The following is a 17,580-nucleotide window of genomic DNA, read 5'->3' as shown; positions in this document are numbered from 1 at the left end:
ACAATACAAACACAAACACAATGTATGATACAACAATAAGCCAAAATCATTCACACAACCCCATATCATCCCAAAAGGCAACCTATTCCCTTACGTAGTGCACTACTTTTGAGACGTATGTACCCTGGTCAAAAATAGTGCACTATATAGGAAATGGTATGCCATTGCAGACAGAGTCCATGACTCCCACTGTGTTCCTGTCTGACTAATCATCTACACCTAAACACATTCACATTCTTTACAGCAGTCATTAGACCACTGCAGAGACGTTGAGGATGCAGGGATCACGTTTCATTTTGATTTAGGTTCCCTATTCCCAAAGTAGTGCACTACTTTTAACCAGGACCCATAGAGCTTTGGTTTAAAGTAGTGCACTATATAAGGAATAGGGTGCCATTTGGGATGCATGCCTAGACTTGAGTATCCTGCTCTAAATGGACTATAGGCATACAGTAAGTCGCTGTGGAGGTTGCTGAGGGGACAACGACTCATAATAACGGCCGGAACAATGCAAATGTATGGCATCAAACAACTGGAAACCATGGAAACCATGTGTTTGATGTGTTTGATACCATTCTACTGATTCTGCTCCAGTCATTACCACGAGCCTGTCCTCCCTAATCAACCTCCTGTGCAGCAGGGTAAAGACAATAAACACACCAACAGACTGTTGAACCTGACTAACTCTCTGCAGATGTCAAAGCCAAGCTGGACCGTTATTCTCACGCTCTGCAGATCAGAGAAACACCAATCATTAAAAATAGGGTATTTCTTTGAGGTACACCACAGAAGGTTATGTTTGTGGATAAAGGGTAAAGCAGTCTGGTATGGCCTCTCGCTCACTTTTCTCTGACAGTTCTCTGGGGGATAATGGTGGGAACAGTAGGAAGCCAGCCTGTGTGTGTGTGTGTGTGTGTTTAAGTAATGGTTCGATGGTATTGCAGTCATTTGTAAGTGACTAATGCAAAGTGGAAGAAAATAGCGTTTTGTCATTGATTTTAAAGAATCCTCATTTGAGAGTATCCAACAGAAAAGGCTTTAATCCAGAAATAGGCCTCAATGTTATAGGAAATAGACTCACAATGTTTAGAACTGTAACTTTATCAATCATTTGTGTAAATGTAAAAAATATATATATATTGGAATTCAGAGTCAGAGTGACTAAATGCTATTTTCTTCCACAGTGCATTAGTCACCTATAAATGACTGCAACTGCAGGCAAATCCCCGACGTCGCAGCCTTTTGTTGGCATTTATACAGTAAGTCAGTGAAGCAATGGTGCAGTGGCATTGTGCAACAATGGAGAGTAAGAGTTTGTTACATCCCTGTGTGGAAATATTGAGTGTCAGTTTGGAAAGCAGTCAGGACTACTCCCCATGTGAACAAGAACCAGACCCCGAAACAAGGGGTTAAAATAATACCAAGCCATTTCTTAAACACACACACACACACACACACACACACACACACACACACACACACACACACACACACACACACACAGAGAGAGAGAGAACCATTACATGCTCAGTTTACCAGCCCTTATACAAACTTGGTGTAAAAGCCATACCTTAGTTGGCATACAAAGCATAGGCAGTGTCATGGGTGAGTCTTGACACATTGAAACACAAGTAGAAATTAACAACATAGATGAGACAACGCATTATATCATAACAGTAGACTTTTAAATTGTTGATGTTATGTGATATAAGCTACTGGTAAAACAATGAAGAAGAACGTAATTGTTGTTTAAATAGATCATTAGATGTGATGCTATGGGTCATTAACACATTGAAATTGCGTTTGCTGTATACTTTGAAATAAACAATAGTAGACTTAGCAGTCTTATCAGTTCAGCTGTGTCCCTGTCTTCCCGAGCGGGAAGGGTTAAAAGTTTCCTTGCTCGTTTACTAGGTGAGGGGGAGAGGAGAGCCGTGTCTCACAGCCCCTCCCCTCTTTAGCTATTGATATCCCCAGCATGATTCTCCAAGACGTTGTAGACCAGATCATGGAAAAGAGACACAGCTTTCTAGACATGACTGCGCTCGTTTAGAACATCCGCTGCCTGCACGGTACACGGACACCGTACAGAGAGATTAGAAGTGAGTGAAATAAACGGTGCTAGGCTCTATAATGTATCTAATTCTGGGAAAACCTCTGCGCATATAACACATTTCCATGCGCTCGTGTGAAAGGTAAACAGGAGAGTCGTATATTATATCTGTATTTGGAGGGGAAAAAAACTAACTGATAACGGTCAAAAAACGAACGGATGACATGACAGACAACTTCAAGAACGAGATGAGAGTGAACAGACTGACGGTCGCATTCCGTTACTCCAAAGACGCACTCGAGAACGTCAGAGAATGAAAAGAGCTCCAGAATACAGTAAGTTTAACTGATTTATTTGACTTTAATGGTGACATTCACAGTTATTACTTGCATTGAATATCATAGCCCTGAAACTACAATATGTGCATGGGTTAGGTGTCAAATATGGGAACAGTCGGCATCTAAATGTTGATAAAGAGATTCATTTTTATCGACAGACCCCAAAAAATCTCCATAACGCGCGTGCTCGAGCAAGACTTCGATATATTGCATCGCATCTCAGTGGACATCGACAGAGAAGTTAAGGGTTGATGACAAGTTTTAATGGATTTTAACATCTTCCATTTCATCATTAGAGCAGACTGTTCATGAAATTGACCGGCTCTGGTTTCACGGAGGTCGCCTAACGTTGCCCGCAGTTCTCCGGGGAATTTGACAGTTATGTTGCACATTGTAAAGGCCTCAAGTTCAACTGCCAACGATGCATCCGGTGGAAATATTACTGCCAGGGCATAGGCTATGCATAGGCACAGAGACAGGCCTAGACCTGGCCATTCTGCCACCCTAGGCGAGACAACAAAAAAAAATCCCGCCCTCCGATACTTAGAATAGTCCCAGTAAGCAAAATGACGTTGAAAAGACATTCGAAAAGACATATTTTTTCCAGACATTGAAGTTAGGTTCATTTTAGGATCTGAATGAAAAGTGAAAATACGTATTTTACGGAAGTTTAAAATGCATTCCGTTATAAGGTTCATTTTCGGTTCTGAATGAAAGTTGAAGATAAAGGTCATTAGAGTAAAGTAGTGTACAATACAGTACATTATACTCTAATACTCTACTGTGCTGTACTATTGTACTGTACTGAACTATACTTAACTTCTATTTACTGTACTGTTTAAGTTTAATTTATTTGCACCGAAGAAAACAAGTGATAAAACAAAAATACCAATACATTTTTTTTGCTGTAGTATAGAGTTAGGGAGCAAGCCTGATGAACCAAACCACTAATCTTTCTGGTGACACCAGCCGATTTCATCACTTTGCTGCAGACAAATTGAATATGATCTTTACAGGAAAACTTTTCATCAATTAGAAAACAAAGGAATCTAGCGGATGTGACCCCCAATTGAGATTCTGGCTCTTTTTATTTGTTTTTTTTTACAATATTTCTTATTCTTACTAGTGAAAATATTGACATTTGATTTTTTAGTTTTTACATTTAAAGATCATTTGTTAATCTGGAACCATTCAGAAAATTCAGAGTTGGCTTCATTAATTAGTGAATCAATCAATTGGTATCATCAGCAAAGAAAATGCTAAGTGATATAGATTAGGAATAACAAAGGTCCAATTATCCAACCCTGTGGGACGCCACCGAATATCTTGGCTCTTGCAGATGCACATATGATTGCATAAAAAAATTGTTCTCTATCATAAACATAACTATATAACCAATTATATGTACAATCATGATAAATCTAAAAACGTGACAAGAGTGTATTTTCTTTAAACCTTTATTTAACTAGGCAAGTCAGTTAAGAACAAATTCTTATTTTCAATGACAGCCTAGGGGTTGGGTTAACTGCCTGTTCAGGGACAGAACTTCAGACCTTGTCAGCTTTGGGGTTTGAACTTGCAACCTTCTGGTTACTAGTCCAACGCTCTAACCACTAGGCTACCCTGCCGACGTATAGAGGGTTGGGCTAAACGCTGAAGACACAGTTGAATAGATTCAGTTGGACAACTGACAAGGTATCCCCCTTTTCCTTTCACTTAGTGTCCCTTTTATTATTGTTCAGGACTGTAAAGATTGTATCCACAAGTTGCAAAAGAGACAGAGTTGGCTGTGGAGTAGTTTTTATAAAAAACATATTGGTGAGCAATCCAAATAAAATCTAATTTTATTTGTCACATGTGCCAAATCCAACAGGTGTAGGTAGACCTGTGAAATGCATAGTCACAAGCCCTTCACCAACAATGCAGATTTGAGAAAAAATGCATAAAAAAAATAAAAATAAAATAAAGTAACGAATAATTAAAGAGCAGCAATAAATTATCAATAGCATGGCTATATACAGGGGGTACTGGTACAGAGTCAATGTGCGGGGGCACCGGTTAGTGGAGGAAAAATGATGTGATATATACATATGGGTAGAGTTATTAAAGTGACTTATGCATAGATAATAACAGAGATAACAGCAGTGTAAAAGGGGGGGGGGGGGGGGGGGGGGGCAATGCAAGTAGTCTGGGTTTTCACTTTGACCTGTACTATGCAAGTAGTCTGGGTTTTCACTTGGACCGGTACTGTCTGTAAACATGCCATATTCATATCGAAGGCCATTTGTTATTTGATGGTTAGCCATTTAGATTAGGCTATTTGATCAGAGAAACGATGTAAAAGGTGTCTGTCTCATGACATTGTCGTACATTTCTATCTCCACTCCAGCCTGTGGGCTACAGAAAAGGCCATATACTCATTATGTTCCATTATTTTTTTGATGTAACTTTGGTGGAGCGTCACAGCGGTGCGTCTCTCCAACAGCACTCTGGAGAGGCGCGCTCAGCATGCACAAGCAAAATATTTCATACCCCTACTTTTGACAATGTGGGCACTGCTTATCACACTGCTTATCACACTGCTTATCACACTGCTTATCACACTGCTTATCACACTGCTTATCACACTGCTTATCACACTGCTTATCACACTTTTTATCACACTGCTTATCACACTGCTTATCAGCGCTCACCTAAATAGCCCATATGCTACTGGGTGAGAGGAAATTGTCATTCTTTCTGGGCATACAGTGCATTTGAAAAGTATTCAGACCCCTTGGCTTTTTACTCATTTTGTTACGTTACAGCCTTATTCTAAAATTGATTAAAATGTTATTTTTCCTCATCTATCTACACATAATACCAATAATGACAAAGCAAAAACATTTTTTTTATTTTTATTTTTTTTATTTGTGTACATTTATATAAATATATATATATACAGTGCCTTGCGAAAGTATTCGGCCCCCTTGAACTTTGCGACCTTTTGCCACATTTCAGGCTTCAAACATAAAGATATAAAACTGTATTTTTTTGTGAAGAATCAACAGCAAGTGGGACACAATCATGAAGTGGAACGACATTTATTGGATATTTCAAACTTTTTTAACAAATCAAAAACTGAAAAATTGGGCGTGCAAAATTATTCAGCCCCTTTACTTTCAGTGCAGCAAACTCTCTCCAGAAGTTCAGTGAGGATCTCTGAATGATCCAATGTTGACCTAAATGACTAATGATGATAAATACAATCCACCTGTGTGTAATCAAGTCTCCGTATAAATGCACCTGCACTGTGATAGTCTCAGAGGTCCGTTAAAAGCGCAGAGAGCATCATGAAGAACAAGGAACACACCAGGCAGGTCCGAGATACTGTTGTGAAGAAGTTTAAAGCCGGATTTGGATACAAAAAGATTTCCCAAGCTTTAAACATCCCAAGGAGCACTGTGCAAGCGATAATATTGAAATGGAAGGAGTATCAGACCACTGCAAATCTACCAAGACCTGGCCGTCCCTCTAAACTTTCAGCTCATACAAGGAGAAGACTGATCAGAGATGCAGCCAAGAGGCCCATGATCACTCTGGATGAACTGCAGAGATCTACAGCTGAGGTGGGAGACTCTGTCCATAGGACAACAATCAGTCGTATATTGCACAAATCTGGCCTTTATGGAAGAGTGGCAAGAAGAAAGCAATTTCTTAAAGATATCCATAAAAAGTGTTGTTTAAAGTTTGCCACAAGCCACCTGGGAGACACACCAAACATGTGGAAGAAGGTGCTCTGGTCAGATGAAACCAAAATTGAACTTTTTGGCAACAATGCAAAATGTTATGTTTGGCGTAAAAGCAACACAGCTGAACACACCATCCCCACTGTCAAACGTGATGGTGGCAGCATCATGGTTTGGGCCTGCTTTTCTTCAGCAGGGACAGGGAAGATGGTTAAAATTGATGGGAAGATGGATGGAGCCAAATACAGGACCATTCTGGAAGAAAACCTGATGGAGTCTGCAAAAGACCTGAGACTGAGACGGAGATTTGACTTCCAACAAGACAATAATCCAAAACATAAAGCAAAATCTACAATGGAATGGTTCAAAAATAAACATATCCAGGTGTTAGAATGGCCAAGTCAAAGCCCAGACCTGAATCCAATCGAGAATCTGTGGAAAGAACTGAAAACTGCTGTTCACAAATGCTCTCCATCCAACCTCACTGAGCTCGAGCTGTTTTGCAAGGAGGAATGGGAAAAAATTTCAGTCTCTCGATGTGCAAAACTGATAGAGACATACCCCAAGCGACTTACAGCTGTATTCGCAGCAAAAGGTGGCGCTACAAAGTATTAACTTAAGGGGGCTGAATCATTTTGCACGCCCAATTTTTCAGTTTTTGATTTGTTAAAAAAGTTTGAAATATCCAATAAATGTCGTTCCACTTCATGATTGTGTCCCACTTGTTGTTGATTCTTCACAAAAAAATACAGTTTTATATCTTTATGTTTGAAGCCTGAAATGTGGCAAAAGGTCGCAAAGTTCAAGGGGGCCGAATACTTTCGCAAGGCACTGTATATATATATATATATTAACATAAGTATTCACCTTTGGCAGCAATTACAGCCTTTAGTGTTCCTGGGTATGACGGCACAAGCTTGACACACCTTAATTTGGGGAGTTTCTCCCATTCTCAAGCTTTGTTTCAGGTTGGATGGGGAGCATTGCTGCACAGCTATTTTCAGGTCTCTCCAGAGATGTTCGATCGGGTTCAAGTCCAGGCTCTGGCTGGGCCACTCAAGGACATTCAGAGACTTGTCCTGAAGCCACTCCTGCGTTGTCTTGGCTGTGTGCTTAGGGTCGTTGGCCTGTTGGGAGATGAACCTTTGCCCCAGTCTGAGGTCCTGAGTGCTCTGGAGCAGGTTTTCATCAAGGATCTCTCTGTAATTTGTTCCATTTATCTTTCCCTCGATCCTGACTAGTCTCCCAGTCCTTGTCGCTGAACAACATCCCCACAGCATGATGCTGCCACGACCATGCTTCACCGAAGGGACGGTGCCAGGTTTTCTCCAGACTTGACACTTGGCATTCAGGCCAAAGAGTTCAATCTTGGTTTAATCAGACCAGAGAATCTTGTTTCTCATGGTCTGAGAGTCCTTTAGGTGCCTTTTGGCAAACTCCATGCAGGCTGTCATGTGCCATTTACTGAGGAGTGGCTTCCGTCTGGCCACTCTACCATAAAGGCCTGATTGGTGGAGTGCTGCAGAGATGGTTGTCCTTCTGGAAGGTTCTCCCATCTCCACAGAGGAACTTTGGGTTCTTGGTCACCTCCCTGACCAAAGCCCTTCTCCCCCAGTTGCTCAGTTTGGCTGGGCAGACAGCTCTAGGAAGAGTCTTAGTGGTTCTAAACTTCTTCCAAATACATAGGTATTTGTCTTGTCCAGAAGGGATAGAGCAGTGTGCAGTGTGATGGCGATTGCATTATCTGTGGACCTGTTGAGGCGGTACGCAAATTGAAGTGGGTCTATGTTGTCAGGTAAGGTAGAGGTGATATGATCATTGACTAGTCTCTCAAAGCACTTCATGATGACAGAAGCGAGTGCTACGGCATCTATGCCTCTACACAATCCTGTCTCGGAGCTCTATGGACAATTCCTTCGACCTCATGGCTTGGTTTTTGCTCTGACATGCACTGTCAACTGTCGGACATTATATAGACAGGTGTGTGCCTTTCCAAATGATGTCCAATCAATTGAATTCCAATCAAGTTATAGAAACATCTCAAGGATGATCAATAGAAACAGGATGCATCTGAGCTTAATTTTGAGTCTCATAGCAAAGGGTCTGAATACTTAATAAGATATTATTATTATGTTATTTTTTGAAAAAATTTATAAAAACCTGTTTTTGCTTTGTCATTATGGGGTATCGTGTGTAGATTAATGAGGAGAATGCACTGTAATTATGTGAGGTTTTATGTATTGTTGGAGGTGCGTCTTGGTCAGTTTAGCTTGGAAAATGCCGCCCTTGTCAAGCTGCCACTATAGGCAGCCGCTATAGGCAGCCGCTATAGGCAGCCGCTATAGGCGGCCTTCAATTCATTTCAATGTGCACAGGCTTCAATTCAGTAATTGTGCTCTGTTCACATCCTTTATAGTTGTTTCATAAAGTGTTTTCTGGCTTCTCTGTTTTGTTTTCAATATGACTAAAATGTATTTTTCTCTCTGTAGGCCACACAGATTGACAGGTTGACCACTGAAAGTCAAGATGGCCCACCTTTTCCTAGCCAGCAAAATCTCTATTCCAGATGACTCTATCAATAAAAATGCACCGAAAGCCCCCAAAAGCGCCATGAACATGCCCACATCTACCTCTGAGAAAGTCACTACAGAGAAATCCAACAACAACAACCACAACAAGAAGGACCGTAGCGTTGTTGTGACGACCGTCCCATTAATCAACGAGGTGCAGCTGACAGCGGCCACCGGCGGGGCAGAGATGTCGTGCTACCGGTGCACCGTGCCATTTGGCGTGGTGGTCCTTATCGCCGGTATTGTGGTAACGGCCGTGGCGTACACGTTCAACTCCCACGGCTCCACCATCTCGGTGCTGGGGCTGGTTCTGCTGTCGGCTGGGCTAGCCCTCCTGGGGTCCAGTGCTGTCTGCTGGAGGGTCCGGCTTGGGAGGAAGAAGGACCGGAGGAGGGAGAGTCAGACGGCCCTCATGGCCAACCATGGACTATGCGTGGTCTGAGCCCTGAGGGAAGAGAGGGACTGTTAAAGTTTGAAGTTTCAACAATTTGTAGTCAAGGTGCCGCTGTGGCCTGAGGGGGCGACATGGACAGTGGAACAGTGGGACTGTTAAATGTTTGAACAAAAAGGTATCGAATGACAAGAGACTGGAGAGAGTTGAGGGATGTCTGAGCTAGTTGGGTATGAAGGACTCACACATTATCAAAAACAGATACTTAGCTGAAGGACTAGAATGGGCTGGAAAGTCTAGCTGCTTTGTAGGTGAGACTATGTGCCTAGAAAGCAGGAGTTGGAACTGAAATTAATTTCCAAATGTTGACCCATATTTTTTTCATTCTGTTTCGCCTTTACAACCAGCAAAATAAAGTTCTGAACTGGTTCGAACCCCAAAAAAGTACAGTTTTATATCGTTCCTTTCTGTTCCTTCAAATCAACAGTTGTTTACATTTAGCTCATTAAATTACTTTACCAATCAGTGTGGATGGAGCAGGCAAGCTAGGTGACAAACAAGTGGCGTAAGATGCGACTGAAATATTGCGGCGAGAGCGACAGAGGGTTGAGGAAGAGGCTTGAAGTGCTATGCATCTTGTTATGACATGCATGATCTGAATTTAGGTCCACAGAGTTATACCTATGAGGAGCGGCTTCTATGGAGGAACATTGAATGTCGTTTGAGCTAGTTAGCTAACAAGTTTGAGCTAGCTATCTAACAAGCTTGTGTGTGTATGCACCAGAATTAAAAAATACGTCTTACCTTTTTCTAGTTAATAAATCCAATGTGAAACGTGATAACTAGGCATTTAGTATCTAGCATTGAACAAGTTCATCCATTCTTCTCTAACTGATTAAAAATCTCTCTCCCTATCTTCTGAATTCCGCTTGTAATGTCAGTCAGTAGCCTATGCTAACGTCAGTACAGTAGCCTATGCTTCGGAGGAGGGCGGGGCAGATAGCCTAAACACACACACACACACGGGCAAATTTTCAGTTTGCAGGCAGACACTGGAATAGGTTTCTGAGTGACAGAGTGAGGGCTTTGCATAGGTGCTTTGTTGTGTTTAGAAAAAACTTTAAAAAAATGTTTGGAACATAAAATAACGTTATTTACCGGTTCCCATGCTTTTCAAATAACGGTTCTGTTCCGGAACAGTATGGATCCCTTTCGTTCCCGGTTCTGTTTCTGTTCCTTGTAATATTACGTTATTTTCAGTTTTTTCGGTTCTGTTCCCTGAACCGGTTCCAACCCCTGCTGGAAAGACTAGCTGTTCTGTAGCTAAAATACTATCTGAAATTCTGGTGGTTTGTTCTCCCTGGACATTTGAAAAGACCAGGATCACGATCATGGAGGTAAATAGGGAGTATCCAAAGATGAGTTATTGGAAAGTAAGGATGAAGTAGGGTGAAGTTGCCCCTAGATTCTAATCTTGAGTCATTTTTGCATTTTCCTCACTAATGGTTAAGGTTAGATTGGGGGAGGAGAAGCTGATCCTAGATCTGTACCTAGGAGAAACTTCATCCTGGAGCAGAAAGGATTGTTACACGGTGGACCATGATTCTCCATTCTACTATTCTCATGCACATCACGTGATGTATCTGTGACTCTATTGCTGCTCTGTTGATGTTTCAAGTGAACATGTAATAGGTACTTAATGTTATGTTTTAGATAAATAGTAGACTGGCTGACTTTTCACGGTCAAAGCTCACTATGACAATGTAAAGGGAACTTATAGGAAGTGATTGCCTAATGAAGTCAAAGTATCTCTCTCAAGTTCGATATGCACAGCTTTTAATGCTTCCTTTCAAAACAGTGCTCAACATTTTAAATAACAATACCACATACCTTTGTAACTGCCTAGTATGCATACAATTGATTCATTTAATACATGTTGTGCCAAATATGCAGTTTTTCATTGTTAGACCAGAGCTGTGGCTAAGCAAGTTGTAGTTTCATTGAAAATTGTTAACAAATATAGCATTGTACTCTGGTAAAGTTGTATTTTCATGTTATTTATGCCATATCCATTGCCATGTATTTTGAATATTTGTGCCAATAAACTTAAGACACAAAATCAATGTGCCAATCATCAATCAATCAATTAACCAATCAAATTATATTTTATTTGGATGTCTCTTTTAACAAAAATGTCAGTATCAAACAGACATTTTACTTTACTTTGGGGGAGTGGGAGGGGCTGGACAGTGGGGGAGTGGGAGGGGCCGGACAGTGGTGAAGTGGGAGGGGCTGGACAGTGGGGAAGTGGGAAGGGCTGGAAAGTAGTGGAGGGGGCTGGACAGTGGGAAAGGCTGGAAAGTAGGGGAGGGGGCTGGACAGTGGGGGAGTGGGAGGTGTCTGGACAGTGGGGAAGGGGACTCGACAGTGGGGGAGTGGGAGGGGACTGGACAGTGGGGGAGGGCGCTGGACAGTGAGGAGGGGAAGGGGGCTGGACAGTAGGGGAGGAGGGGGCTGGACAGTGGGGGAGTAGAAGGGCGCTGGACAGTGGGGGAGGGGGCTGGACAGTAGGGAAGTGGGAAGGGCTGGAAAGTAGGGGAGGGGGAGTGGGAAGGGACTGGACAGTGGGGAAGTGGGAGGGGCTGGACAGTGGGGAAGTCGGAGGGAGCTGGACAGTGGGGGAGTGGGAGGGGCTGGACAGTGGGGAAGTGGGAGGGGCTGGACAGTGGGGAAGTCGGAGGGAGCTGGACAGTGGGGGAGTGGGAGGGGACTGGACAGTGGGGGAGTGGGAGGGAGCTGGACAGTGGGGGAGGGGGCTGGACAGTAGGGAAGTGGGAAGGGCTGGAAAGTAGGGGAGGGGGAGTGGGAAGGGACTGGACAGTGGGGAAGTGGGAGGGGCTGGACAGTGGGGAAGTCGGAGGGAGCTGGACAGTGGGGGAGTGGGAGGGGCTGGACAGTGGGGAAGTGGGAGGGACTGGACAGTGGGGGAGTGGGAGGGGCTGGACATTGGGGAAGGGGACTCGACAGTGGGGGAGTGGGAGGGGACTGGACAGTGGGGGAGGGCGCTGGACAGTGAGGAGGGGAAGGGGGCTGGACAGTAGGGGAGGAGGGGGCTGGACAGTGGGGGAGTAGAAGGGCGCTGGACAGTGGGGGAGGGGGCTGGACAGTAGGGAAGTGGGAAGGGCTGGAAAGTAGGGGAGGGGGAGTGGGAAGGGACTGGACAGTGGGGAAGTGGGAGGGGCTGGACAGTGGGGAAGTCGGAGGGAGCTGGACAGTGGGGGAGTGGGGGGGGCTGGACAGTGGGGAAGTGGGAGGGGCTGGACAGTGGGGAAGTCGGAGGGAGCTGGACAGTGGGGGAGTGGGAGGGGACTGGACAGTGGGGGAGTGGGAGGGAGCTGGACAGTGGGGGAGGGGGCTGGACAGTAGGGAAGTGGGAAGGGCTGGAAAGTAGGGGAGGGGGAGTGGGAAGGGACTGGACAGTGGGGAAGTGGGAGGGGCTGGACAGTGGGGAAGTCGGAGGGAGCTGGACAGTGGGGGAGTGGGAGGGGCTGGACAGTGGGGAAGTGGGAGGGACTGGACAGTGGGGGAGTGGGAGGGGCTGGACATTGGGGGAGTGGGGGGAGCTGGACAGTGGGGGAGGGGGCTGGACAGTAGGGAAGTTGGAAGGGCTGGAAAGTAGTGGAGGGGGCTGGACAGTGGGAAAGGCTGGAATGTAGGGGAGGGGGCTGGACAGTGGGGGAGTGGAAGGTGTCTGGACAGTGGGGAAGGGGACTGGACAGTGGGGGAGTGGGAGGGGACGACAGTGGGTTAGTGGGAGGGGGCTGGACAGTGGGTTAGTAGGAGGGGGCTGGACAGTGGCTTAGTGGGAGGAGGCTGGACAGTGGGTTAGTGGGAGGGGGCTGGACAGTGGGTTAGTGGAAGGAGGCTGGACAGTGGGGGAGTGGAAGGAGGCTGGACAGTGGGGTTAGTGGGAGGGGGCTGGACAGTGGGTTAGTGGGAGGGGGCTGGACAGTGGGTTAGTGGGAGGGGGCTGGACAGTGGGTTAGTGGGTTAGTGGGAGGGGGCTGGACAGTGGGTTAGTGGGTTAGTGGGAGGGGGCTGGACAGTGGGTTAGTGGGAGGGGGCTGGACAGTGGGTTAGTGGGAGGGGGCTGGACAGTGGGTTAGTATGAAGGGGCTGGACAGTGGGTTAGTGGGAGGGGGCTGGACAGTGGGGGGGTAGTTGTATTTATAGTGTGTGTTCACGTTGCTTAGCGTCCCTTCAACACCAGAGCAGATAATAAAATCATTGGGTTGCGTCACTGTGGGGCCACCGGCTACAACACATTGTCGCCTCCACAGCGCTAACTTTAACTACACTGGAATGGCACACGCATGGAATGCTATGCTGAGAGAAAGGGAGAGAGAGAGAGAGAGAGAAGATGGGAGAGAGAAAGAGGCAGAGGGTGAGAGATCAAGAGGAAGGGAGAGATAGAGAGGAAGGGAGAGATAGGCAGAGGGGGAGAGATAGAGAGGAATCGAGAGAGAGAGAGGCAGAGGGGGAGAGAGATAGAGAGGAAGGGAGAGAGAGAGAGGCAGAGGGGGAGAGAGATAGAGAGGAAGGGAGAGAGAGAGAGGCAGAGGGGGAGAGATAGAGAGGAAGGGAGAGAGAGAGAGAGGCAGAGTGGGAGAGAAATAAAGAGGAAGGGAGAGAGAGAGGCAGAGGGAGAGAGATAGAGAGGAAGGGAGAGAGAGAGGCAGAGGGGGAGAGATAGAGAGGAAGGGAGAGAGAGAGAGGCAGAGGGGGAGAGAAATAAAGAGGAAGGGAGAGAGAGAGGCAGAGGGGGAGAGATAGAGAGGAAGGGAGAGAGAGAGAGGCAGAGGGGGAGAGATAGAGAGGAAGGGAGAGAGAGATAGAGAGGAAGGGAGAGATAGAGAGGCAGAGGGAGAGAAAGAGAGAGTGTGTTGCATCACCCTGACACCGGAACAGGAGAGTAATGTTACTGGAGGGTAATGTAACTGCAGGGTAATGTAACTTCAGGGTAATGTAACTTCAGGGTAATGTAACTGCAGGGTAAAGTAAATGCAGGGCAATGTTACTGGAGGGTAATGTAACTACAGGGCAATGTAACTGCATGACAATGTTACTGGAGGGTAATGTTACTGGAGGGTAATGTAACCCGGAAGGTAATGTTACTGGAGGGTAATGTTACTAGGGGGTAATGTAACTGGAGGGTAATGTCACTGGAGGGTAATGTAACTAGGGGGTAATGTTACTGGAGGGTAATGTAACTAGGGGGTAATGTAACTGGAGGCTAATGTTACTGGAGGGTAATGTAACTGGAGGGTAATGTTACCGGAGGGTAATGTAACTGGAGGGTAATGTAACTGGAGGGTAATGTAACTGGAGGGTAATGTTACTGGAGGGTAATGTAACTGGAGGGTAATGTTACTGGAGGGTAATGTAACTAGGGGGTAATGTAACTGGAGGGTAATGTAACTGGAGGGTAATGTAACCGGAAGGTAATGTTACTGGAGGGTAATGTAACTAGGGGGTAATGTAACTGGAGGGTAATGTTACTGGAGGGTAATGTAACTAGGGGGTAATGTTACTGGAGGGTAATATAACTAGGGGGTAATGTAACTGGAGGGTAATGTTACTGGAGGGTAATGTAACTGGAGGGTAATGTTACTGGAGGGTAATGTAACTAGGGGGTAATGTAACTAGAGGGTAATGTAACTGGAGGGTAATGTTACTGGAGGGTAATGGAACTGGAGGGTAATGTAACTGGAGGGTAATGTAACTGGAGGGTAATGTAACTGGAGGGTAATGTTACTGGAGGGTAATGTAACTGGAGGGTAATGTAACTGGAGGGTAATGTAACTGGAGGGTAATGTTACTGGAGGGTAATGTTACTGGAGGGTAATGTTACTGGAGGGTAATGTAACTGGAGGGTAATGTTACTGGAGGGTAATGTTACTGGAGGGTAATGTAACTGGAGGGTAATGTTACTGGAGGGTAATGTAACTGGAGGGTAATGTTACTGGAGGGTAACAAAACATTGATTAAATGTGAAGTGATACAGTTGTAGGTAAGTCCTGATGTCATCTGTAGCTCTGGGTGAAGCCTAAGGTCTATCCCAAATTGCACCCTATTCCCAATATAGCGCAGTACTTTTGACCTGTAGTGCACTACATTGGGAGGGGGGGGTGCAATTTGGGATGTACACTAATACCAAAAGTGTGATAGTCAGATACAGTATAACCCTATATATTCATGCTAGCCTGAGTTCCAGTCTGCTTGTGCTATTATGCCAACTGCCTGTCACTCATTGTCATGACAATGACAACAATGGAGTACACAAGAGCACAAACTGATCTGGGACCAGGCTATAACCTTGCTGGTCTCTCTAAAGAAGATCAGGACTTTGAAAAGTACAGCCAAGACACAAACGACTTGACCCGCTCTTCAGAGGTACTCGTTTCAAAAGCGAATCCATTGCAGAGTATTGTTTTTCAAACCGCTTTTAAATTCATTGCGTACTCCTTTTACAAGGTACAAATGAAAATAGGAAAACAGGAAACTCCTGGCCCTTTCCCAGAGGCGTGGTGTGAAGTTCCTCGATATGAGTGACAGATATACTGTCTGACTTGAGTTGAGTTGTCATTCTTGATTGACCCATTGTACTTTTGTTGGAGAATAAGTGTGTGTGCGCGTGTGTGTGTGCGTGTGTGTGTGTGCGTGCATGTGTGCGCGTGTGTGTATGCGTTTGTGCGTGTGTGCGTGTGTGCCTATGTGTGCGTGCGTGCGTGTGTGCGTGCGTGCGTGCGTGTGCGTGTGTGTGTGTGTGTGTGTGTGTGGGAGGGGATATCCCTGTTCCCTCCCTTTACTGAGAACCTTGTTGGTGTCGGATTCAGGAGACAGAGGTGTGGCAGCAGCGTTCCCCATCCCTATCACACACACCTCGTTCGCTGGGAAAGGGCCTGGCACGTTACAACAGGGAAATGGAAAAGGGTTTGATGGGGAACTAACTATTAAAAGGGCTGAGGGATCAGAAAGAGAACAGGAAGTAGGTTAGTGAGACTGTGAGACTATACACCCTTTACCAAAATGTTGAACAATGCCCCTCCGCTCCACCCCAAGGCCCCACCCCTCCGCCCCAATGCCCCTCCGCTCCGCACCAAGGCCCCCAGATGCCCATTGTTAGCGCTGGGCACTGCTGGGAAGCCCTCTATTTATTTAAGTGAATACGATCCTTAATAAATCGCTTCACACCTCTGCAAAGGGCTTTAAAATAACCCCGTTCTCAGTCAGCATTGGTTATATAAGTATAGTTATATCAGTAGAGGAGGACTATGACACAGTGCTATTCGCAATCTGACGTTTGCTGCAATTCAGCAAAAGTCTAGATTCGACGTGAGTTTGTGAGAAGATGCATTTATAGTGTTATTATGACGTATTCCGTTAGTTACATGTTTGCAATATTACACAGCAAACCAGATTCTGTGTATCTGAGTTTTCCCATTGCTTGTCTCCGGCAAGTCTAGTTGCTATGAAGTAAGAACACACCTGCTCCTCTCCTCTGCCAGGGTCAAGGCAACCATGTCACAATAGGAACACAGTGTCTGACCAATTAACTGTGGTGTGAGTGTGCAAGTGTGTGTGTGAGTGTGTAAGTGTGTGTGTGAGTGTGTAAGTGTGTGTGTGAGTGTGTAAGTGAGTGTGTGAGTGTGTAAGTGTGTGTGTAAGTGTGTGTGTGTGTGTGTGTGTGAGTGTGTAAGTGTGAGTGTGTAAGTGTGTGTGTGAGTGTGTACGTGTGTGTGAGTGTGTAAGTGTGTGTGTGAGTGTGTAAGTGTGTGTTTGAGTGTGTAAGTGTGTGTGTGTGTAAGTGTGTGTGTGAGTGTGTAAGTGTGTGTGTGTGTGTAAGTGTGTGTGTGAGTGTGGCGATTGTCCTATGATCTCTTTCACATAATGTAAAGACATGCTTAACAGTATATCAAGTCAGTGTACGGGGCTAGCAGAAGTTTCTTATCTCGGATGGACGTACTTGTTCATACCCCAGGTTGTATTGATGCTAAAGCATGGTTACACTGTTATTTATAGGTGTGTTTAAGGTTATTCATGAGTGTGTGTGTAGCATCCCAAGATGTTTATATGTAAACTCATGCTGTTGAATGTTAATTGAACAGGATGTGAAAGGGCTTCTTCCCATTGGTCAGATGCATGATGGGTATTGGTATTGAAGACACAGACAGAGACAGACAGGGTTGGTGTGCTACCGGGTACAGGAATGATTGAAGTCTGGCTTTTCGTTTGAGTTGATGAGGCTTTTAGTTCATCGTCCTGTTTGTGTGTTTTTGTAACTTCCTTTCCAGTCACCGGCTATAATAATAATAATGTTTCACCTGCAAATAAAAAGCCTCACTTTGGCAAGAAAAAACACATCTTCCTCATCTGCATCCTCACTGTTCCCAATCCAACTGCATGGTCAACCTCACAGTGTGTACGCCTGCCGGCCGGA

General features: G+C 45.1%; 2 protein-coding genes across 2 annotated transcripts; one reads left to right on the top strand and one right to left on the bottom strand.

Moving 5' to 3' along the window:
* The first annotated feature begins 1,968 nt into the window (after nt 1–1,968).
* LOC110499436 (transmembrane protein 100) lies at nt 1,969–11,199 on the top strand. Its single transcript, XM_021576579.2, has 2 exons — nt 1,969–2,388; nt 8,609–11,199. The coding sequence occupies exon 2, from the start codon at nt 8,646–8,648 to the stop codon at nt 9,129–9,131; it is 486 nt and encodes a 161-aa protein (XP_021432254.2). The 5' UTR covers nt 1,969–2,388; nt 8,609–8,645; the 3' UTR covers nt 9,132–11,199.
* Nucleotides 10,643–16,007, bottom strand: LOC118942015 (leucine-rich repeat extensin-like protein 5). The gene is made up of 3 exons (XM_036955562.1): nt 15,950–16,007; nt 11,304–12,851; nt 10,643–10,647 (listed from the first exon to the last, which is right to left on the bottom strand). The coding sequence occupies exons 1-3, from the start codon at nt 16,005–16,007 to the stop codon at nt 10,643–10,645; spliced, it is 1,611 nt and encodes a 536-aa protein (XP_036811457.1).
* Between the last annotated feature and the right edge of the window lie 1,573 nt (nt 16,008–17,580).

The sequence above is a fragment of the Oncorhynchus mykiss genome, chromosome 20 (genome assembly GCF_013265735.2).
Source record: "Oncorhynchus mykiss isolate Arlee chromosome 20, USDA_OmykA_1.1, whole genome shotgun sequence".
NCBI lineage: Eukaryota > Metazoa > Chordata > Actinopteri > Salmoniformes > Salmonidae > Oncorhynchus > Oncorhynchus mykiss.
The sequence above is the reverse complement of the archived record's forward strand: the minus strand, read 5'-3'. Positions and strand labels throughout refer to the sequence as shown.